Here is a 25,011-nt window from a genome sequence, read left to right on the forward strand (position 1 = left end):
ATCAAAGATTAAGGATGGATGAGAATTAATTCTATTATGCAATCATTCTTTTGTTCCAGTCCCAAGTTGAATTCTAGTTGTTGGCCAATTTGTCCCAAAGTACTTACCTTAACGTAAAATTAACAAAGCGAATGTCATTTATTTCCCCCTAGATCTCTAACGTCATCTGACAAATGCCAACCAAGATGGCGTAAAAAGGCCAAGCTTTACCTGCTAGAAAAAGCAGCCCAAATGCTTTTATATCAGATCCCAATGCTAGATATTCAAGAACCAAATAAAAGACAGATCTTGAATCGTAGGATCATCCTGATTCCAAAAAGCTGTAATATGTCTATGTAGAGCAAAAGTAGACTGAGGACAGACAGATAGAATTTCACTTTTATTATTATAGCTGAGTCGAACTCCTGAACTACCGAAAGGCTTTAAAATTAGATATAATCCAACAATTACTGGTCATATGCCTAAATCTGAAGCCATTATTAACAGCTTATATATTTTCTTTTCTTTTTTTTCCAGATATTTTTATTTTATTTCCTGAGATGTATCCTTGCCATTGCATGCTCTGTAACAGAGCTATATTTTTATAAGTAAGTTTCTTTTCAATGCCTATGTCTTGCTACCATACAACAGTCCACTTTATCAAGTGTGAACTAAATAACTTAAAACAAACACACACACACACACACACACACACTCTCTCTCTCTCTCTCTCTCTCACATGCTATGCCAAATGAAACCCCTGTCATCCAACCAATGCCTATCTGAAAATCCTGAGTTGCAACTAAGTTAAAGGCACCACCTGCTCACCCACCCACTACCACACCCTAGACAGCTTGCCAGTCTGAGTTTAGCCTCAAGTACTCGTTTTCACCTGAGTGGAGCAACGTGAAATGAAATGCCCTGTTCAAGAACACAATGGACAACCTGTTTCAGGAATCAAAACACAGGCCTCCATAATCATGAACCCAGCACCTTAACAATTAGGACACAGCGCTATATCACATGTTGAACTTCACACACACACATACATACATACACACACACACACATACACACACACATATATTAATATGTATGTTTCTTCTCTCTTCTTTCAGTGGAGTATGTAAGCTGTTTGGTGCCAAAATTGGACGTTTGATGCTATGGTTTATGTTGTTTAGCACAGGGATGTTCATATCCTGTTCATCTTATCTTCCCAGCAGTTTCTCTATGTATCTTACTATGGTTGCTATGGGAGCCTGGTATCAGAAGTCTTACCATGTAAGTATATAAAGAACAGTCCCAATTTCGATAAGTGTTGCCATCAAATTTATCTGGAAGCAAAATATATTTCACCAGCTGAAAATACCAGACTGCCAACCTAAAAGTTTTAAGTTCAAATCCTTTGCAAGTATTTTATAATGTGTGGTACAATTCCCTCATGTCTCAGTTCAGCTTGATAGAATAGATGCCAGATTATCGGTGGGGGGGCACTTGTTCAAGATAGGCTTGCGGCTTATTAAAGAAGATGTTTATCTCCCCCTCATCACCCTCATCATCATTTGACAAACAAAAATCCTCACTTGTTTCCAGGTAAGGTAATGTTTCCCCATAGTTGGACTTGTCATAGCAGATTGAAAATGACACTAAATTGTAAGAAAATGAATCTAGTCTTATAAATATTACATGATGTCAAAATAATGAGACACATGTACGCACACACATACACACACACACGCACGTGCACACACACATATACAGGCATGGCTGTATGGTTAAGTAGTTCACTTCTTAATCTCACAATTTTGGGTTCAATCCCACTGCATGGCACTTCCAGCAAGTGTCTTCTACTACAGCTCCCAGGCCAAGCAAAGACTTATGAGTGAATTTGGTAGATGGAAACTGAAAGAAGCTCTGTGTATATATGTGTTTGTGCTTCCTTGTCTTGACATCACAGGATAGTTACAAACAAGCATCATACAAGTGAAGTCCTTCGTTTCTTGCCATCCTCTGAAAACATGTCCCAGCATGGGAAAATACTACCTTGCTTGGAAATAGGTGAGGGTTGGCAACAAGGGTGATGTTCTTTTCAACTCTAGGTACAAGATCCGAAATTTTGGGGGAAGGGGCCAGTCAATTATATTGACATCAGTATGCAACTAGTACTTAATTTATCGACCCCAAAAGGATGAAAAGCAAAGTCAACCTCAGCGGAATTTGAACTCAGAACATAGAGACATACAAAATACCGCTAAGCATTTCACCCAGCATGCTAACGTTTCTGCCAGCTCGCCACGTTAACAAGGGTGATGTTCTGTCATAGAAAGCCTGCCTCAACAAATTCTCTCTGATCCATACAAGCAGGGAGAAGTGAATGTTGAAACAAAAATGATAGAACTTAGACCTTTACATGTTTCCATTGTTAATATAATTTGTTAAAATTATTTATGTTAATTCATGTTATTTATATAATTGTTTCTACTTTATTCACCACAGTTTGCTATTTTGTCTGTTGCTGCTAGTGCCTTCATTGGCTGGCCCTTTTCAGCAGTCCTTGGGTAAGAGCCTTTTTTTGTTTTGTAATTTATTAAAAACAGACATAAAAATGAATGAATGAATGTTTGTTATTTTAACGTATTTGCCAGCATATAAGACACACCCCTGTTTTACAAGTAATGTTTTGTGGAAAAACCAAATTCATTGTTTTTTTTTTATCACACATTCATTGAAAGTTGTTTTAAAGTGGTTTTGTGACAGAAAATATGAAATCTCATGCATGTAAAGACATGCTGTGACAGTATATTTGAAAAATATTGGGTTGGTGTATAATTATTGCAACTTTTTTTCAACAAAAACAATAATAATATTTAACAAAAACATCTTTAAATGACAGTCTGACCATCTGCCAAGCAAATGGGAAGCAGTAATTGAAGTAGATGGTTAATATGCTCCAGAATAATCATTTAAAGATGTTTTTGTTACATATTGTTATTGTGTTTGTTGAATAAAATCTGTTGAAAAAAAGCCGTAATAATTATGCACCAACCCAATAGTATCAAATCATAAATCTGTCCTATATAAACTACATTGTGCAAGTACCAAATTTCAGTTTTATCCTTCTTTCAGATCAACTGTATAGCTGTTTAAATTTTGGTCAAGAGAATTGCCACACAGGATGTAAAACTTACATATTTGGCTATGGTGTTTGGGGTTACTGCAGTCAGCCACGAGGGTGGTGCAACACCGTTCTGGTTTTGTTATCATCAACGTATACATTGCAAATTGCTGACAGATGAATGTTTAAAATTCATTTCATCTTTCTCAGAGAAATTTCATTTAAATCCTTAAATCCTTAAAAATGTTTTAGCCCGAAGGCCATGGCCAATTAAAAAAATATTTCTTAAATGTAACACAGTCATTAAATAATGTAAGACATACATCATCATCATCATTATTTAACATCCACTTTCCATGCTGGTGTGGGTTGGACAGTTTGACTAGAACTGGTAAGCTGGAGAGATGCACCAGGTTCTAGTCTGATTTGACTTGGTTTCTATGGCTGGATGCCTTTCTTAACACCAACTGCCATTCCTAATACACACCTGACATATATATATATATATAATATATATATATATATGCGTGTGTATATCTATCAGGTGTGGGTTATGTATGCTGAACTGAAGAAGGAGGTATAATGAAATGATGTGACCTCTTCACATAACTGTCAATGTGCCGTTAGCGATATTTCACAAGTTTATGCTAATAGACTGTGCTATTTTGGCTGGTCTCCTACATTTTATTATTATTAACAATTATAAGGTGGTGAACTGGCAGAATCGTTACCATGCCAGGCGAAATGCTTAGCAGCATTTCGTCTGTCTTTATGTTCTGAGTTCAAATTCTACTGAGGTTGACTTTACCTTTCATCCTTTTGGAGTTGATAAAATAAGTACCAGTTGAGGATTGGGGGTTGATGTAATCAACATACACCCGCTTCCCTGAAATTGCTGGCCTTGTGCCAAAATTTGAAACTATTAGTAGTAAAAGTTATTGTGTCTGATGGAATTATGCTTATTCAGCTCCCTACCCTTCAGCCCTCAATCTTCCATCCATAATATGGCCACATTAAATGCAGGATCATTTTTGAATCCATTTAAAACAAGAGTGCATCTTATGCCAGCAAATATGGTAATTTCTTTTCTTTTTTTCTTCACTTCTTTACTTTTTAAAAACAGGTTTTACTCTTTGTCTTTACAGGATACCCATTGCTTGTGATGTTCTCATGAAAAAGAAAATAAGTTATTTTATCTACTGGTGTTTTGTTGCTCTGCTTCTTTTTTTGGTAAATATTTTTCAATCTGTTTCTCTTTCTTTTATTTCCCACTGAATTTTTTGTTGTTTATTTAAAAAAGGGAAATTGTTTTCCCTGTATTCTTTCTCTCTTACCACATAATAAAATAAATGTGTCAGAGGTATGGCTATCTGGTTGAGAAGTTCCTTTCCCGACCATGTGGTTTGGGTTGAATCCCACTGCATGGCACCTTCAGCAATCAAAGCCTGTGAGTGGATTTGGTAGATGGAATCAGAAAGCAAAGGTCAATGTGTGTGTTTGTTTGTATCTACTATTTGCTTATGCAAAAGTCCCAACATTGAAGCAGTGCTTTTGTTAACACCTTTGCTGTTACTAAGTCGGATGGGGCTGTAGTAGAAGACACTTGCCTCATACATGCAATTATTGGCAGTAACTACACGTACATGTATCAACTACATATGATTATTATTAATTAAGTACGCCATCTCCTCTGGCCCCTGTGCCGGTGGCACGTAAAAAGCACCCGGAGTGGTTGGCATTAGAAAGGGCATCCAGCTGTAGAATCCCTACCAGATCAGATAGGGGCCTGGTGCAGCCTCCTGGCTTCCCAGACCCCAATCAAACCATCCAACCCATGCCAGCATGGAAAACGGACGTTAAAGGATGATGATGATTAGCACAGACATGGCTGTGTGGTAAGAAGTTTGCTTCCCAACCACATGGCTCCAGTTTCAATCCTGCTGTGTGGCTTCTTGGGCAAGTGTTTTTTTTGCTATAGCCCCAGACTGATGAAAGTTTTATGAGGTGGATTCGATGGATAGAAACTGAAGGAAGCCTGTCTCACACACACACACACACACACACACATATATGTATGTATGTGTGTGTGTTACAGTGTCCGTGTCTTGATATTTTGTGATTATTGTAAAACAAGTGTCACTGCCATGCATGCTGTGTCCTTCATTTCCAATCTTCCATGAAAACATGTCTGGTCATGAGGAAAAACTACTTCAATTGGAAATAAATGAGGGAGAGCTAGCCACACGAAGGGCATCTGGCCATAGAAAACCTGCTTGAACAAAATTCCATCTGACCCATGCAAGCGTAGAAAAGTGTATGTTGTTATTGTTGTTGTTGGTGGTGGTGGTGACTTATTATTATTTTTATTATTATTATTATTATTGGTTATTTCATTATTTCAGCTCCCTGTGGTTGTTATTGACAGTTATTATTATGACAAATTGGTTATTGCTCCATTGAATATCCTCCTTTATAATATTTTCACTGAACACGGACCAGATATTTATGGTAAGTTGTAACCCCTTCCTTCTTACATCTACTTAGATATGCTAATTTATACATCCTCATCATCAGGCATTTTACATCTGTTTTTCCTTGTTGGCATGGGTTGAGTGAGTTTCACAGCTTCTCAGTTCTGAATGTAGTCCTCCATCATCTAACACACAATAACAGAGACAAACCTGCCAACTCTGTTGTTGTGTATATCATGTTTTCGGTATTTTGTTTTCTGGGGGGGGGGGGGGGGGGGTCTGTGTTTTTTGTGGTTGAATGTTCTTATCACCAATCATTTTTACAATGGCAACATTTTGGGTGCTTTTTGTCACCAACACAAGAGAAAGGATAAACGGGATTAAATAATCTTCTTTAATCTTCCTCCATTTGTCCTTTTCTTGGTGTGTGTGTGTGTGTATGTATGTATGTATGTATGTATATACACACACACACATTTTGTTATATGGATTCATAAGAATCAAGGCACATCAAGTAAGTGGTAGGATGCCAGAAATGGCTAGGTACAATAACCTAGAGCTCACATTGAAATAAACAACATTAAGTACATCCCAAAAAGGATGAAAGGCAAAGTCAACCTCAGCAGAATTTGAACTCAGAACATAAAGACGGATGAAATACCACTAAGCATTTTGTCCAGCGTGCTAACGATTCTGCCAGCTTGCCACCTTAAAAAGAACAATGAAAATAATTATTTCAAATTCTTTCCACAAGGGCAGCTTGAGGGAGGGGATTAAATCAATTACATCGACCCCCAATGCATAACTGGTACTTATTTAACCAACCCCAAAAGGATGAAAGGCAAAGTCAACCTTGGCAAAATATCATTAAGCGTTCCACCCAGCATGCTAATGATTCTGCTAGCTCAACACTTTAAAAAAACAATAAAAATAATGATGATGAAAATAGCTTTTGTTTTGGACCTTTAATGAAGTAGATAATCAGAGGTATCTTAGCCATTTTAGCCTTGCTCATCTTGTTCGTTTTTTGTTGTTGTTTTTTTCTAAAATTACATTATTATCCAAATTGGCCTGTCTTTTTTTTTTTTTTTTTAGATAAGAAGTGATATGTGAGATTTTACTGTTTTCTCTGGTGTATCGAGTAATAGTGTAGAGGCTTGCTTAATCCCTTTTTCACTTTTACCTGTTTCTGCCAGAAGCTGTGGCCTTTCTAGGGTACCCTCATTGGCATGATTTTTCATTTATTTCATTTCTACAGTGCTCTCTCCACAGTGTGGTTTGGTGAATGAGGGAATTAAGACATTGCTCTCATCATTTGTGTTTCTTGCTGTAACAAGTGTTCATCTGAGGTCTCAGATAGAAATTTTTCTCCGTGTGTTTTGAATACATACACATCTACACCAAGCAAATTTCCATAGTTTGCTGGCTAAGTAATTAAAAATACATGCTGCCCCCAACACACACATACACACACCATCACCACCGTCTCAAGTTTCATAGTCTTGCAAGCTGCCTGAGGACCAAACTATTGCTGGTGCTATGAAAAACGCACTCAGTACATGCTGTAAAGTGGTTGGCATTGGGAAGGGCATCTGGTTATAGAAACCATGCCAAAGCAGACACTAGACCACAGTGCAGTCCTTGGGCTCTTCAGATTCTTTCGATTGATGTTGATATGAAATTTCAACCAGAAATTATATTAAAAGCCATTTTTTATTTTCTTATCATCCAATATATTTTATTTTACAGGAACAGAACCATTTACTTTCTATTTTCTCAACGGCTTCCTAAACTTTAATATCGCATTTTTGTTGGCCCTCATATGTCTTCCAATAGCAGTGAGTATTTGCTTTTTTTTTTTTTTTTTTGTTAATGACACTTTCTTACAGATTCATTCTGCATTTACAAGTTAAAAACGAAAATCCTACTTCAAAGCTCAATTTGAAACCACATGGTTCTAGTTTCAGTGTATTGCATGGCACCTTGGCTTATTAGTGTCTTGTGTGGGAATTTGGTAGAACGAAGCTGTGGAATCCTGTTGTACAAGGATCTACTATAATACACTTGTGTTTTTCTCTGTCACAACATATGAATGAGAAAGGAAGGGGTAATTAGCTGAATAAGGAAGGAAGGAAAGGGTAATGGCAAACTTGGTTGAGGGATGATGGAAATTCTACGGTGAAAAAAGAAATCAAACAGCATGAAAGAATGAAACTGCATGAGTATATGTGTGTGTATATAAAAGGGAGTCATGTGAATGTTTGTGTGTGTGCAATGGAAGTGGGATGGTGAACATTCAATGCTGAAAAGAAAAATCAAACAGCGTTTCAACTCTGTGAGTGTATGTATGTGCATGTACAAAGGAAGTATGCGAATGTTTGTATGTGTGATTATTATGTACCTTATTTATATATAAAATACTACAATTAGCCGTCATTTTTGTGGCATGGGGCCAGCTAGTAACTAATATAATGTGTTTGTGTGTGATGGTAGTCTCTCATAGTCCAATAAAAGATGGTTCTGCAAATTTCTTGCTGAACAATCTCCACAAATGATTTGTTTATAATAATTAGATGTTTGTACTGAATATTAACTCATTCAGTTCTGTATTTCAGAGATGAGGAATTATTTACATTTGACGGCTATTTGTCCTCATCTTGTTTGTTGTTAACACAACGTTTCGGCTGATATACCCTCCAGCCTTCACCAGGTATCTTGGGGAAATTTTGAACCTGGGTTCTCATTCCTAAGGTATTTTTTGATGTTATTATTATTATGCCCACAGGCATATAGCATAGTGGTTAAGAGCATGGGCTACTAACCCCAAGATTCCAAGTTCGATTCCAGGCAGTGACCTGAATAATAATAATAATAACAACATTGAAAAATACCTTAGCAATGAGAACCCAGGTTCAAAATTTCCCCAAGACACCTGATGAAGGCTGGAGGGTATATCAGCCAAAATGTTGTGTTAACAACAAACAAGATGAGGACAAATATCCGTCAAATGTAAATAATTTAAATAATTAGCTCATTTGTTCCCTCAAATCAACGTTGCCATTACAGGTGCATGGTGTACCACATGTCAGGTGTTGAGGTGATCGCAGAGCAATGTGGGACGAAATGTTTTGCTTAAGAACACAATGCACCACCCAGTACAAGAACTGAAACCATGATATTCCCTATCATGAGTACAACACCCTAACCACTAGGCCATATATGTGTGTGTCTTTGCATCTGTGTTTCTCCCCCCCCCCCCCACACACACACTGCTTGACACTCTGTGTTGGTTCGTTTACATTCCTGTTATATAGTGGCTCAACAAAAGAGACTGATATTTAAGTAGCATTAAATAAGTACTGGGTTCGATTTGTTCAGCTAAAACCTCTCAATGTGGTGCCCCAGCAAGGCCACAGTCCACTGACTGAAACAAGTAAAAGAAGCTACAGTGCCCATGACCTAAGTATATTTCTCCAACTCTCATGAAGTCTACAGTCATGCAATATTCATTATAATCCAAATTCCGCCGAGTTTGACTTGCTTTACGTTCTGAGTTCAAATTCTGCCAAGGTCAACTTTGCCTTTCATCCTTTCAGGGTTGATAAATTAAGTACCAGTTGCACACTGGTGTCGATCTAATCAACTACCCACCCACTCCCTCAAAATTTCAGGCCTTGTGCCTAGAGTAGAAAAGAATATTCATTATAATTATTTTTGCTGTAATACACAGCAGCAGCAGTGGTTTCTTTCATGTTTGCTCCATATACAATGGTGTTTCTCAGGACCGTCATCACCATTTGATGTTTATAAAATTCCATTATATTTTTATAAATAAATATGATTATGAATTGTTTTAAAAAATTCTTTAAATATTTTGTATATTGTAGAAGAGTAACCAATTTATTGTACACATAAAATTTAATAGCAAATCTTTTATGGATCCCACTAAGGGTCATATGAGAACTACTTATATACCAAATATTGATTAGAATTTCATTTTCTCATTTTCTTTCAGGTTGTGGCAAAATTTATATGCAAACAGTCAAAGAATTCAGGTATTTTGAATATTATGATGATAATAATAATAATAATAATAATAATAATGATAATAATGGTTTCAAATATTGCCACAAGGGTAGCAATTTTTGGTGAGGGAATGAGTCGATTACATTGACCCCAGTGCGTAACTGGTAATTATTTTATCAACCCTGAAAGGATGAAAGATAAAGTCGTCCTTGGCAAAATTTGAACTCAGAACATACCAACGGGTGAAATACTGCTAAGCATTTCGTCTAGTGCGGTAACAATTCTGCCAGTTCACTGCCTTAATAATAATAATGATAATAACAATAATGAACTTGTATACAATGCTGCTCAGGTGCACTGAACTCATCAGAAAAATTAGCCAAAAGTGTGTGAAAAGTACATAGAAAATATGCACAGGAAGCGAACAGTGGCGCAGGAGTGGCTGTGTGGTAAGTAGCTTGCTTACTAACCCCATGGTTCCGGGTCCAGTCCCACTGCATGACACCTTGGGCAAGTGTCTTCTACTATAGCTTCAGGCCGACCAAAGCCTTGTGAGTGGATTTGGTAGACAGAAACTGAAAGAAGCCTGTCGTATATATGTATATATATATATATATATATATATGCATATATATATATATGTATATATATATATATGTATGTATGTATGTGTCTGTGTTTGTCCCCTAACATCGCTTGACAACCAATGCTGGTGTGTTTACGTCCCTATAACTTAGTGGTTCGGCAAAAGAGGCCAATAGAATAAGTACTAGGCTTCCAAAGAATAAGTCCTGGAGTTGATTTGCTCGACTAAAAGCAGTGTTCCAGCATGGCCACAGTCAAATGACTGAAACAAGTAAAAAGAGTAAAAAAGAGAGTGAATGTGTCATTTTAAAAAACAAAGTAGATCGGAGCATCAGATGTACATGCTGAGAAGCATGGAAGTTTTGAAGGATGTATTATCTTGATAGCTAACAAGTTATGTGGGTAGTTTATTCCATGTTTCAGCAATTCTGGGTGTGTAAAGATATTTCCAAAAGTCATGCATACTGTGTTGTTTTTTTGATTTTGTAAGCATGCCCACGGGTGTTAGACATGGAATTCAAAAAGGTGCACAAGACAGCTGTTGGAAAGATGGTGGATAATCTTGTGGGTCTCTACCAAGTTTTATAATTTCATTATGGTTGATATCCATCTCACACTCACACACACATACCTAGGTAAATATTTGAATGAGAGTAAGCATAGTTGTATGTTTAAGAAGTTTTGTTTCCCAATTGTTCCCGGTTCGATTTCATATTTTGGATAGGTGTCTTCTACTGTTGCCCTGAGCCTTGTGAGTAGATTTAGTAGACAGAAACTGAAAGAAGCCTATTGTGTGTATGTGTGTGTGTATATTCATATATCATTATCATCATTTAGCATCTATGTTCCATGCTGGCATGGGTTAGATGGCATGATAGAATCCAATGGATCCAAAGTCTGCATCGTGCTCTGATATCAGCTTTGGCATGGTTTCTCCAGCAAGATGCTCTTCCTTCTGCCACCCAACTTTTCAGAATATACTGGGTGGTTTTTCTTTCCATTCAACTAACAGTAATGAGATCTCCCTGGATGTAAAAACAATGCCTCAATGATATATTCACCTAACCCAAGCTAACATGGGAAAACAGATGTAAAATAAAAATAAACAAACGTAGCATCCCAAATACCTTTAGCAGAGTCCATTCTGTTGCAAGCATTTGAGCTAGGTTTCTAGTACAAGGATCCTTCCTTCCTCCCCAACAGTCTCAAAAGCCCCTGCGGGAGAGTCATGGCTACAGTCTTCTCTCATCATCATCACCATATATCCGTTTTTCCATGATGACATGGTTTGACAGGAGTTGGCAAGCCAGAGGACTGTGCCAAGCTCTACTGTCCGCTTTGACATGATTTCTATGGCTGTATGCCCTTCCTAATGCCAACCACTTTACAGAATGTACTGGGTGCTTTGTATGTGGCACCAGCACCAGTGAGATCACCAAGTAACTTGCCAGATAAGACCCTGCAATCAACTGATTGGAGATTAGTATTGAGAGAGGTGATTTTGTGCCAGGTGAGGAGAGTTTAGAGTATGAATAGTGAGACAGAAACAGGTGTCTTGCAGGGGAGGAGAACACGGCTCCCCCAGTTGGTTAAAGAGAGAAGGAGAAGCAAGATGCTATTTAATCATTTGATTAATTGCAGAATTTAAATGGCTAAGTGGCTATGGTATTAGACATTCAGCTAATAAGTCTTAAGTTCAAACCTACTAATTTTCTTAGTATCACTACATTTCTTACAATGACATTAGTCACAGAGTTGGTTCTTTTAACCAATGTAAGCATAAATATACATCACAATCATCATCAATGTTTAATTGCAGTCCAATTATTGCTGGCACTAACTGTCGTTAATTGCCCAGTTTTAGAAACCTCTTTATTATCATAAAAGTTGTGATAATGATAACAATAACAATAATGGTGGGAGTAATTAGCTGTTAATATTGTTCTTGTTGTGGTTGCTGTCAGGTAGCTATGACAATTTAACTTGTTAACATGTTTTGATAATGACCTGTCTGATACTGTTTCTAATTCAAAGATATAAAGACTCTTGTCTTAAAGTATTCATACAGAATTTTAAAAACCTTCCATAATCACTTCATATTAAAACATTTTGTTTCACATATTTTCCAGTCCCCAGTTTAATAATTTAAACATTATTTACTCTATTAAATCCCACCAAATATTTTACTGCTTTTAAAATGTAGCAAAATGTATTAGCAGTTTATTTCATTAGATACGGAGTTGCAAAAGTTACTATTCATTGTATAATATTTCGTTTTTGGATTTGGTTTGCAAGATTCTTTATATTAGTTCGTGTGTTGAAGCATATTCTGTTGTGTCTGGGGAGAGTCATTCTCTTTTAGTGCCTTATCATTTAACACACTCACCAGTGAAATTTCCACTTATTTCTTATTTTTATTTTCTAAAATTTTCGTTGCGTCTTGTAACCTTTTCAATAGTCTTGACTATTAAGAAATAAGTGGAAATTTTACCAGTAAGTGTGTTAAATAATAAGGCACTAAAAGAGAATGACTCTCCCCAGACACAACAGAATTGTATAGTATAATATATCAATAAAAATAAAATTTGTTATTGCTTTAATTTTTCATAGATTTTATTGTCAATGAAACCTAATTCAATGAAAATTGCATTTCCATCACTTATATGTTTTATATATTGTTTTTCAGATATTCCTTTGTGGTTGTCAATGGGTCCCATGTTTATTTGGATCATCATATTCTTTACAAGACCTCATAAGGTTAGTGATATCAACTATATACTTCCATTTCAATGTGTGTGTATGCATGCATGCGCACAGAGAGAGAGAGAGAGAGAGAGAGAAGCATATGCCTGCCCACACATACAATAGGTTACTGTCGTTTGCATTTACTGAATTCCGCTCATTAGACACTGGTCAGCCCAAGACTATTGTCACAGACACTTACACAATGTTCCAAGTGGTTACCAAATGTACTTCTAACCACACACATACACCTACACAAAAAAACACACACACACACGATTGGCTTCTTTCAGTTTCTGCCTACCAAATCCACTCTGAAGGCTTTGCTTGGCCCAGGGCTATAGAAGACACTTGCCTGAGATACTACTCTGAAACTGGACCCACCAAACTCACAGGATTAGGGAGCAAGTATTTTAACCACACGTTAAGGCGTTAGGAAGGGCATCCAGCCGTAGAAACACTGCCAGATCTGACTGGGCCTGACGAAGCCTTCCAGCTTCACAGACCCCAGTTGACCCGTCCAACCCATGCTAGCATGGAAATCGGACGCTAAATGATGATGATGATGATGATGATGTCTATGCCTATGTCCACAAAGGTATACAGCTATACACTGGAGAATTTGTGATGAACTTGACAAGCCTCGAGAGTCTTCTCGATCCTTCGATGTCTCTGCTCATCTGTGAACCACTTTACAGGATGTACTGGAAACGTTTTATTACGGCACCAGGTTTTAGAGAGGTTGTTGTATGAGACAAGGATACTCTCAACCCTGCAATTTCACCACTTATTTGACAATCTTGCAAGGTTCACAGACAACAGGTGGACCCATGCTGTTGCTGAGTATTATCCAAGAGTTGAGAAAAGGCAATTTGGATGGCTTCCATGATGATAGAAAGATGATACAGTCAAGCAATTTGAGTCAAGATGAAAAAGAATGGCAGAATGAAGACAGAATTGGAAGCTCATTGTGACCAGTGGTGTATAACAGCATCTGATGGTCTGGTCAGTACTGTGATACTGTGATTTGGTAACGACTTTGTGGAGCATTCTGGCATCTATGCTAATGAGATCAGCTTGTACCCTGCAAGAGAAAAAGAGGTCCTCACTGCTCAACATTGTCCCCATTGATACACAGCTGCATGAATTATAGAGTGGGTAGAAGAGAGGGTGAGTGCAGGAGATGAACAAAGGGGAGAGGGAGAGAGTAAAGAGAATGTGAGTTGGAGGTTAGAATGATTGTGTTGAAGAAGAGAGAAAAATGCAGAGATTGCTAGAGGAGTGACAAAGAGGAGCAGTAAAGGTAGGATATAAGGAGAGAGAGAGAGGGAGGGGACAGTAATAGCATAAGGTAGTGAGAGGGAAGCATTTAGGGCAGCTGTATGTTTGCAAATAAGAGAGAGAGAGAGAGCAAGTGGGGGGAGTGTGAGGGACATCAGTGTAACAAGTGACCAGAAGAAGGAGCAATGGCAGTTAGCAATATAAAACTATCCCTCTCTTGTCCCACTCCTCTCAAAATTGCTGGCCTTGTGCCAAAATTAGAAAGAATTATCTACAGAAACTTCACGCATCTTTTAAAATTTATTTCCAGGAAGAACGTTTTCTTTTTCCGATCTACCCATTTTTTGCCCTTGGTGCTGCCATTTCAATCACCTACATGGAGGTAAGATATCCTCTTTCTCATTTCCATCATTTCTATCATATCTCCTTCATATTACTTTCATTCAGACCATAATTTAATTCACATTAAGACATCAAAGTCTCTCTGTAATAGATGATCACTAAATTAATGATCACTGTAAAATGTATGATAAACAATTGTTTACTGTTTATATGATAACTGTTTACTGAATTATATGAACAATTATTTACTGTTTATATGAAAAACAACTGTTTACTGTTTATGTGATAAACAAATGTTTACCGAAATATATGATAAACATGATTATGTAATATATGATGTACAACTGTTTACTGTATATGTGCTTAACAACTGTTTACTATTTATGTGCTGAACAACTGTTTGCTTTTGATCTTTGCAGGATATATTTTGTTCATTGTTCTCGTCCAAGAAGTTTTCATCCTCTGACAGTTACCATTTTCTCTCAGTAATTTGTGCTGCAATTTTCACTGTTCTTTCCGTTTCCAGAACTCTGCAGCTTTATCAAGGTAAACGCACATCTCACATAGACACACACACACGCACGCACACACACTTTTCTTTTTTCAAGACTGTGCAGCTAAGAAGGTTGTTTCCCAATCACATGGTTTTGAGTTCATTCCCATTACATAACACTTTGAGCAAATGTCTTCTCTTATAACCCTGGGCCAACCATAGCCTTGGGAATGGATTTTATTGATGGAAACTGAAAAAAACCTGTTGGGTTTACCTATCTATCTATCTATATATATATATATATATATATGTGCCAGCTCCTCTGACCCCTGTGGTAGTGGCATGTAAAAAGCACCCATTACACTCTTAGAGTGGTTGGCGTTAGGAAGGGCATCCAGCTGTAGAAACACTTCCAGATCAGATTGGGGCCTGATGCACCCTCCTGGCTTCCCAGACCCCAGTCGAACCAACTAACCCATGCCAACATGGAAAACAGACATTAAACGATGATAGTGATATATATATATTGCCCCAGCATGGCCTCAGTCTAATGACTGAAACAAGTAAAAGATAAAAGATAAATGTATATATATATATATATATATATATATATATAATATATATATATATATTGATTAAAATTTGTGTGAATGTGTATAGAATAATATATCAGTTGAATAAAGTTAAAACATAGTCTGGTTTTCACGTTTTTTATTATGGTATTTTATCAAAATTAGCACTTTCATACTTAGAGTAATCATCAGATTTCAAATGGGTTTAACTGACAGTTGAGTTCTTGACAACTTTAGTTCCTCTTTGAACACTCCAAACAGCTGAATTTTTAGAATACCTTTTGACCAATTTGCATGCTATGTTTGAAAGCGCTAATTTTGTTAAAATACCATAATAAAAAACATGAAAACCAGACAATGTTTTAACTTTATTCAACTGATATATATATATATGTGTGTGTGTGTGAGAGAGAGTGTTAGTATGTTTGTGTCTATTTGTTTTGACATCATGTGCCAGATGTAAATGTGTGTCCCTGTCGTACAAGCAGTGTCATTCATTTCCAATAGTCTACAAAATCATGTTTGGCCATGGAGAAATATTACCTAACTTGGAAACAGATAAGTGTTGGCAACAGGAAGAGCATCAAGTTGTAGAAAATCTGCTTCAGTAAACTCTGTCCAACCCATGCAAGCACGGAAAAGGGGACATTCAAAAGATGATGACAAATCCTCATATAAGAAAACAATTTCTGGGGTTTTTTTACAGACTCCCTCTTATTCTTTGGCTATTTGAGAAGTAGGTGTTTTAACCATGGACACTGTAGTTCCAGTGACAGAATACAAACCATTGATCTTTCAGTTGGGCAGTTTACCACTCCTGCCATCTCTTTAGCTTCCCCACAATTAAGAGATGACTCTATATTATATGATTATATTAGTTATACTTGGAAGCACTAGCATAGCTAGTGGGGGCGGGGCATTAGGGGTGGTCCAACCCAGGCGGCACTTTTGGGTATGTTGTAGGCAATATGTGTTTTTGTTTTTGTGGGGTTTGGGGTGGGGGGCACAGACTCTAGCTACACTGGTACTTGGAAGAGCATCCAGACATAGAAACCACATCAATGCTGGCATTTGGGTCTGATGCTCATGAGAGCCTGACAAACCATCCAAGCCATGCCACCATGGAAAACAGACATCAAACGATGATGTTGGCGGCAGTGGTGCTGATGGTGGTGAGGAGGAGGAGGTATGACTGAAATTATTTTATTCTTTTTTTGCTGAATACTTTTAATTAGCCACTGACTAAATTATGAGGTAGGACAGGGACTACAATTAAATATTTTCATTAAACAACTGAGTTTTTTTTGTATTTAAAAAAAGATGAGTGACTATCTTCATAATTTTTATTTTGAAGGTTATCATGCTCCAATGGATATATATCTGGAACTGAATCAGATTGCCAGCAAACCAGAAATCCATACTATGTCCACAGATAAACAAGTCAATGTCTGTATGGGTAAAGAATGGTATCGTTTTCCAAGCAGTTTTTTTCTTCCCCATAACAAGTAAGTAAAACTGAGTGAAATTTATTCTAACCCTTTCATTACCATATTTCTGATGAAATACTCTGCCTCTCAGAAAATTACTATTTGTAAATCTCACAACGAAAGATATTCAGCAACAGTACTTTGTAGTAAAGATTGTTTGCCAACATAACATGGCAGTCCTGGTTTAGGACGAATGTTGCTGTAATTTAGCCCCAGGAGACATTGTCTCCAGCTGGCTATACGACATGATCTGTGTCCTAATATCTTCAAACAAGGGAATCAATGTTCAAAAACATAAAGACACAGATCATGTCGTATAGCCAGCTGGAAATGATGTCTCCTGGGGCTAAATTACAGCAACATTCATCCTATTTCAGTTTAATTTTGAAAATAATAAAGAATTCAGTAAATTAACTTTGTCATTATTAAGCTTGAATTTAGAACATAAATTAACAGGAAATTTTGATGGAAGGCTTTAATTTAGATCACTTGAAAACAGGAAATTTGCATCATAGAACCAGAAGCAGTTTCAGGGAGGAAGCAGAGGGTGGGTCTTGTATCAAAAGCAGTAAAACTGACTTCAATTTACAGATTGTGTCAATGTCTTCTATTATAGTTCTAGGTAAAGGCAGTGAGCTGGCAGAATCATTGGCACAATGGACAAAATGCTTAGCGGCATTTCATCCGGGTTTTGTTCTAGGTTCAAATTCTGCCGAGGTTGACTTACACCTTTCATCCTTTTGGGATCGATAGAATAAATACCAGTGGTGTACTGGGGTCAATGTAATCAATTAGCCCCCTTCCCCAACATTTCAGGCCTTGTGCCTATAATATAAAGGATTCTTATTGTTGTTGAAAAGGCAGCAAGCTGGCAGAAATGTTAGCCCACCAGACAAAATGCTTAGCGGTATTTTGTCTGTCTTTACGTTCTGAGTTCAAATTCCACTGAGGTCGACCTTGCCTTTCATCCTTTTGAGGTCAATAAATTGACTACCAGTTGCGTATTGGAGTCAATCTAATCTTGTAGACTTCTACATTGACTCAATAAAGGATTAGCTATGGAGCAAATCTTTAGAGATAATATTCTTATCATTTTAAGGCAGAATTATTAGCAAACCAAGCAAAATACTTAGTTGCATTCCTTCTGGCTTTACGATCTGAGTTCTAATTCAGCCAAGGATGACAATACCTTTCATTGTTTGTGGGGTCAGTAAAATAATATCAGTTGAGCACCGGTGTTTATGTATTTAACTAACTACTTTCCCAAAAATGTCAGCCCTTGTACCTATGGTAGAAAAAAATAATTTTTTTAGAATTTTACTTGAGATATTACTATAATTCTTTTTTCTCCCTTCCATATTCACCAGTTGGCATTTACGCTTCATAAAGTCAGAATTCAAAGGTCAGTTACCCAAACCCTATTATCAAGGACCCGATTCAACTTCGACAATCCCTTCACACATGAATGACATGAACATGGAAGAACCAACCCGCTACGTAAGTAAAATCAGTCCTTCTTGTTACTCCTTCATCAATCCATCTCTTCTGAGACAACTGATTCAGATATTTGATCCATTCATGATCAGCTCCTGTTGACTTTTAGGTGAAACTTGTGTGTGACCCTCCAGGCTATTCTTCTGGCCACACTCAGAAGATATTTCAAACTCATCTCTACAAAATATTGAACCACTTGGGAATTTTACAGTGCTACCACTGCTTACAGCTGCAACTTGTTCCATCGTTACTGTATATATTTATTGTTGAGTGGATTGGATCATTTGAACACAAAGTGTCTCTTGGGCTGAAGAGACATCTCAGTTCTGGCAACAGGATAGAAACTGCTGACCATTCTGCTAGTTGTCTTGATAAATAAGAAAAGACAACAAAAAAAAACTAGGTTCCAAGAAAGCTAGTGATGATGTCCCCTTCTTTACCCAAGCCTTAGGCTCATAGGTTAGGAGCTTATCTTGTTTTACTGGTGTTTAAGTGACTGAGAATGTTGGAAATAGCAGCCACATTTCCCTCAAACCACACTCTACAGGTGTGATTTGAGGGAACATGTTTAGGACACAAAACGCTTGAAAACAGATAGAATGTTCATGGTTGGATTGTCTTTGATCAGAGGTCTGCTCAGTCAAAACTGACCTGGAGCTAAACAACATCAAACAAGCTACATTGTTGTAACATGAGATTCTTTCTTCTCAAGAAATAATTATAATTAATGATATTAATAAAAAAAAAAAATAATAATAATACAAACTGACAATTGGTGCCTGGTGCAGCTCCTTGGCTTGCCAATGGCAAAGCGAACATTAAATGATGGTGGTGGCAGTGGCAGTGGTAGTGGTGAAGAATTTAAATAAAGAGAGAAATTTCTAAACACTTTCCAGCAGAGATATTCTCATTTACTTCAGGGCAGTTAAGGAACCAGGGATAAGTAGAATCATCATCATGGTTGTCATCATCATCTTCTTCTAATGTCCATCTTCCATACTGGCACATGTTGGGCAGTTTAGCAATATCTGATGGATCAGAGGAGTGTGCCAAGCCCTACTGTCTACTTTGGCATGGTTTCTACTGCTGAATGCTTTCTTCATGGCACCAGCACTGGTGAGGTTACCATGTAGCTTACAAGAATACAATCCCCTCAACTGATTGGACTTACAGGAGAGAGAGACAGACAGACAGGCAGGCAGGTGGGTTTATGGTGGGAGATGAAAGGTTAGAGTATGAAGACAGGGGCTAGAAGAGAGACACAGCTCCAAGAGTGAGTGGGGCTAATAGGGATGGAACTGTGACAAGCTGTCAAGGTGGGCTCTGGGGACCAAAGAACAAGGAGGATATGTGGGTAGAGACTACAAGAATGTTTGTGAATATAGAGGATAGTCAGAGATGGGGTACAGATGGATACTCTTGTTGTAGTTTATCATTGCTTCTGTTTAAGTTGTTTCATTTCTTGTGTTCTTTCAGATTAACGTAAGTAAGTGCCATTATTTGATAGACCTGGATGTGCCTACAGAAACCAAACTGGAACCAAGATATTCCAAAAAAACTCAGGAGTGGAAAATTTTAGTGTCATCAAAATTTCTATATCCACAACAGTAAGTGATTTCTCTCTCTCATTCTCTCGCTCTCTCTCTCTCATGCTCTTTCACTTTTTCTGTTAATCTCACTCTAGCACTCTTTCTCTTTCTATCACTCTCTTTGTCCTTTCTCCCTTTGTCTCCCTCACTCTCTCTCTCTTTTATGCCATAAAACACAAATTTTTTTTTTTTATCTTTTTGGTAATATTAACCATTTGTTTTGTTTCTAATTTATAGATCCCACCGAATATTCCGAGCATTCTACATTCCGTTTATTTCCAGTGATTACTGTACATATCACAACTATAACTTGCTGAAAGCCATACGTCCAACACGACCCAGTAGCAATCGAGAACATTTATAGTCGGCCTCTTCAGATGGTCTGCTCCCTCTCTCCCCCTCTCTCTCTCACTCTATCTCTTCACTGATGCCCCTTTCTAGCCAGAGAACCATTAATTTTTCCAAACAATTGTTAGTAAATTACAAACCAAACTCTACATCATGTCTTACAGTAATTAACTTTCTCTGTTCTATATTTGAGAGATGAGGAATTATGTACATTATTTACATTTGAAGGATATTTGTCCTCATCTTGTTTGTTGTTAACACAACGTTTCAGCTGATATACCCTGCAGCCTTCATCAGGTGTCTTGGGGAAATTTCAAACCTGGGTTCTCATTCCTAAGGTATTTTTCCAATGTTGTTGTTGTTATTATTATTATCATTATTATCATTATTATTATTGTTATTATTATTATTATTATTATCATTATTCGGGTTACTGCCTGGTATCAAACTCGGTCATATGACATAGTGGTTAAGAGTACAGGCTAACCCCAAGAGTCCGAGTTCGATTCCAGGCAGTGACCTGAATAATAATAATTATAATAATAATAACAACATCGAAAAATACCTTAGGGATGAGGACCCAGGTTTGAAATTTCCCCAAGACACCTGATGTCGAAATGTTGTATTAACAACAAACAAGATGAGGACAAATATCCATCAAATGTAAATAATGTAACTTTCTCCGGTTCCTCTGTTCTCTTTTCTCTTCTTTTTTCCCCCTCCATCTTATTTATATTCTTCTATTTTCAGATTTTCTTTTTCTCTTCCCTTTTCATTCTATTGTCTTCTATCTTTCTTCTTTCTTTTCTTGCCTCTATTTTTCTCTGTTTTATTTTATTTTTGTATTTGGTTTGCAACACTTTATTGCCAATTTGACTCTCTTTGAAATACAACCTTTGGGCATTTTTTTAGAGGTTTTTGTTATTGTTAATCTTTTTCCTCTTCTGCTTCTTTTTTAAATTTTTTTCGTTGTTCTTTTTTCTTTTTCCGTTTTCTTTATTCAATTCTCTAAGGCGGTGTACTGGCAGAATCTCACTACCATGTTGGAAAAAAAAAGTGCTCAGTGCCATTTCTTCCATCTCTTTGCATTCTCCGAGTTGAAATTCCACAAAGGTCAACTGTGCCTTTTATCCTTTCAGGGCCAACAAATAAAGTACCACGCAAGTACTGGGGTCAATGCAAATGACTACCCTTCGCCCCCTAAAAAATATGCTGGCCTTGTGCTAAAGTTTGAAACCATTATCCCCTCTCTTTCTCCCCCGCCTTATTCTGTTATAAATCATCTTCTCAGACCTTTTCTTCTCCTCCTCCTCCTCCTACTCCTCTTCCTCTAAGTGTAACTTAACTATTCACTGCCACACTTTACTTGATACTGAAACTGCTGCCTGCCGATGATAATTTCTCAAGACTGTTTTTTATCTTTTCTAGTTATCATCATTTTTTTTTTGTATCTATATTTCCTCCCCCCCACTCCACACCTTTGTTTTACCTTATTTTTGGCATCAGTGTATAGTGCCAGCTCTTTTTTTTTTTTTTGAAGACTGTTTTTTAAACTGATGCAATTGTGTATTTGATAGTCCCTATCTAATGAGCTAAACTAGATGTTTCAGAGTCTTTGTTTCTGAATTCAGTTCACTATACAAATTTGATTTAGTGTGTGTGTGTATATATATATATTTATAGATAGATAAATGTATTTGTATGTGTGTGTGTGTGTATATATATATATATGAAATTATAAGGAGATATATCTGTTTATCTATACATACATAAATATGTACATATTTATACATACATGCATGTATATATATGTATATATATACTTAAAAATTGTTCTTGTGCCTAACCAAAAGAAGTCCTTATTTTTTTCTTGTATGAAGAAAACACAAAAGGTCGACTGGATATGGTTCTTGGGTGTCAGGCAAATGTGCCTGTGTTATCTCAATCGACATAAGATGTGATTAAGGTTGTAATGGTGATGTGAAAGTGGCAGATGAACTACTTAGATGAATTATTGTCATTGGCTTTATGGCTAAGAACATCATTAACATTGATTAGAAAGAATTGGGTTTTTTTTCACTTCAAATCCACCCTGGTACTATGTACAAACCCTGGGTTGAGACATCTGATGGTGACCACTGATAAAACTTGATAAGTATTGTATCAATATTGATAAGTATTGTAAAATAATCTTTCATTTGTAACATTAAGGTTAATAATCTGGAAATCTATAAATTTAATTAATTTGAATAATTTGGTGAGAAAAAATACTCTTATACTAAGTGAAATTATTAAATATTGTGAAACTTATATTAAAAAAAGTTTCATTGAAAAGAAATAGTATTGTTATTCTTCAAAACTCAGGTTTTGTTGGAACTCCTGGAGTCTTTCATGCGTAGTGGGCTTGCTGCCTGCAGCCTATGGTACCATGCTATCTGTTCTTTTTAACCATCTTATACTTTCCTGATTATTCTGGCTGTGCCAAAGAGGTAAACGTTTTGTAACAACCCTATTGGGCATTCTGTTCAGATTTTCTTGATATTCCTCTTGATGCCTTTGATACTGTCCCCAAGGACTCAATTATTATTATTATTATTATTATCATCGTCATCATCAATATCATTAAATCAACTTAAAGATTTAAGCATAGCTGTGAGGTTAAGAAATTTGCTTTCCAACCATGTTGTTTTGGGTTCAGTCCCACTATATGGTACCTTGGACAAGTGTCTCAGGTCAAATAATACCTTGTGAATAGCTTTGGTAGAGAGAAACTGAAAGTTGCCCATCATGTGTGTGTGTGTGTCCTTGTCTAAACGTTGCAGGACAGTTGTAAATGAGACTGATACTGTAGTCCAACCTGTGGATATGAAATATTAGAGTTTAGCCAGTTAAATATCTGCAGCACCATTTCCCCCAACTGGGGTGCTACAAGAAATAATGGTAAACACATTAATTACATGCAAATGCATTTTTTGAGTCATTTTGTATTAAACTTCACATTCTTAATATGGTAAGGCCCCTAGCTGGCAGAATCGTTATTGCACTGGACAAATGCTCAGTAGCATTTTTCCCGGATCTGTAAATTCTGAGTTGAAATGCCACTGAAGCTGATTTTGCTTCTGTCAAACAGATTGAGAAACAACATGTTTGTAATATTTTAAATGAAATATTTGGTAACTATGTCTTAATGTTTGTTTTAGAACATATTATTATTATTATTATTATTATTATTCTGCGATGAACTGGCGTCCTGTCCAGCTGGTGGGGGAAGACATACGCCACGGAAACTGGGCCCATGAGCCTGGCTAGGCTTGAAAAGGGCGAAGAAGAGAATTATTATTATTATTATTATCATTATTATTATGATGATGCTGTAGTATAAGTATTTTTGATCAACTGGACCTTATGACTTTTGCAGAATTCTCATCGTCATGACTGCAATCTTAACCCAAAATAATAAATTCTATATTATCTGAAGACTGAATGTCTAGTTCCCCTTTTGATACCAACTTGCCAAATATCAACCCAAAACCGGCGGCTCTGTGGTACAAACTTATTGTTTCCAAAAGATCTAAATTCAAATCTTCCATTAAATTCTCCCATTAATTTGTGTTCCAAACACCAGCTCAATAATGACAGTTATTTTATTAATCTTTTCATTATTTTCAAAATTAATTGAATCAAAGAGAAAGTATTTTAACAAAAAGAATGGTAACAAAAGGTTTAAAGCAATCTAAATTAAAATCTTTTGAATTCTGTAGTAAAGATTGTTTGCCAACATAACATGGCAGTCCTGGTTTAGGACAAATGTTACTGTAATTTAGCCCCAGGAGCAAACAATCTTTACTACAAAGTACTGTTGCTGAATATCTTGTGAGATTTACAAATAGTAATTTTTTAACTTTTGAATTCTGTTGTTAATTTATATTCCATGCACCCACTTAATAATGACAGAGTTAGTGTACTAAATTCTTCTTTATCTTCAAAATTGATTGAATCTTTTTAGTGAGTTGGTGTGAGTAATGAGGTACCATTAAAGAATCAACTTCATATAGCATGTCATTGGTAAATTAGCTTGGTGGAGTTGATTTCTTCCCATATTCCCTTTCACACCTACCCCTGGATGAAATGGCTCCACTTGCAATTGAAACTAGGCTTCTGACTCATTTTGCACAGACCAAATTCCAAACACACATATATATATAGATGTCAATATATATATATATACGTGTGTGTGTATGTATATATATATATATATATATATATAAATTGCTTAGTAAATATTTAAATGAAGTGTTTGTGTATGGTTAATAGATTTCATGTGGCACTGAAGAAGGAGCAATAATTCTTGAAATATGCATATACACCCATCTTATCTGTTTTTCTACCTTCGATCACATTGTTTACATAGATTATTTCTATACAAAACATCGTAATTTTCAATGCTGGCTCTAAATTTTATAGAAAATCTGTAGAAATACACTTAA

General features: G+C 36.6%; 1 protein-coding gene across 1 annotated transcript in view; it reads left to right on the forward strand.

The window, feature by feature from the left end:
- The window catches only part of LOC115222015 (alpha-1,2-mannosyltransferase ALG9), a 28,924-nt gene extending 8,091 nt beyond the window's left edge, over positions 1–20,833 (forward strand). The window contains exons 4-17 of the mRNA XM_029792129.2: positions 517–587; positions 1,098–1,260; positions 2,476–2,537; positions 4,240–4,324; positions 5,497–5,602; positions 7,315–7,403; positions 9,581–9,620; positions 12,863–12,933; positions 14,510–14,581; positions 14,961–15,087; positions 16,961–17,111; positions 18,461–18,590; positions 20,064–20,194; positions 20,414–20,833. Of these exons, the coding sequence (XP_029647989.1) occupies positions 517–587; positions 1,098–1,260; positions 2,476–2,537; positions 4,240–4,324; positions 5,497–5,602; positions 7,315–7,403; positions 9,581–9,620; positions 12,863–12,933; positions 14,510–14,581; positions 14,961–15,087; positions 16,961–17,111; positions 18,461–18,590; positions 20,064–20,194; positions 20,414–20,540 (1,425 nt within the window). The 3' untranslated portion in view covers positions 20,541–20,833. The remainder of the gene's footprint in view (positions 1–516; positions 588–1,097; positions 1,261–2,475; positions 2,538–4,239; positions 4,325–5,496; positions 5,603–7,314; positions 7,404–9,580; positions 9,621–12,862; positions 12,934–14,509; positions 14,582–14,960; positions 15,088–16,960; positions 17,112–18,460; positions 18,591–20,063; positions 20,195–20,413) is intronic.
- The last annotated feature ends 4,178 nt before the right edge of the window (positions 20,834–25,011 follow it).

Source organism: Octopus sinensis, linkage group LG19 (genome assembly GCF_006345805.1).
Source record: "Octopus sinensis linkage group LG19, ASM634580v1, whole genome shotgun sequence".
Lineage (NCBI taxonomy): Eukaryota > Metazoa > Mollusca > Cephalopoda > Octopoda > Octopodidae > Octopus > Octopus sinensis.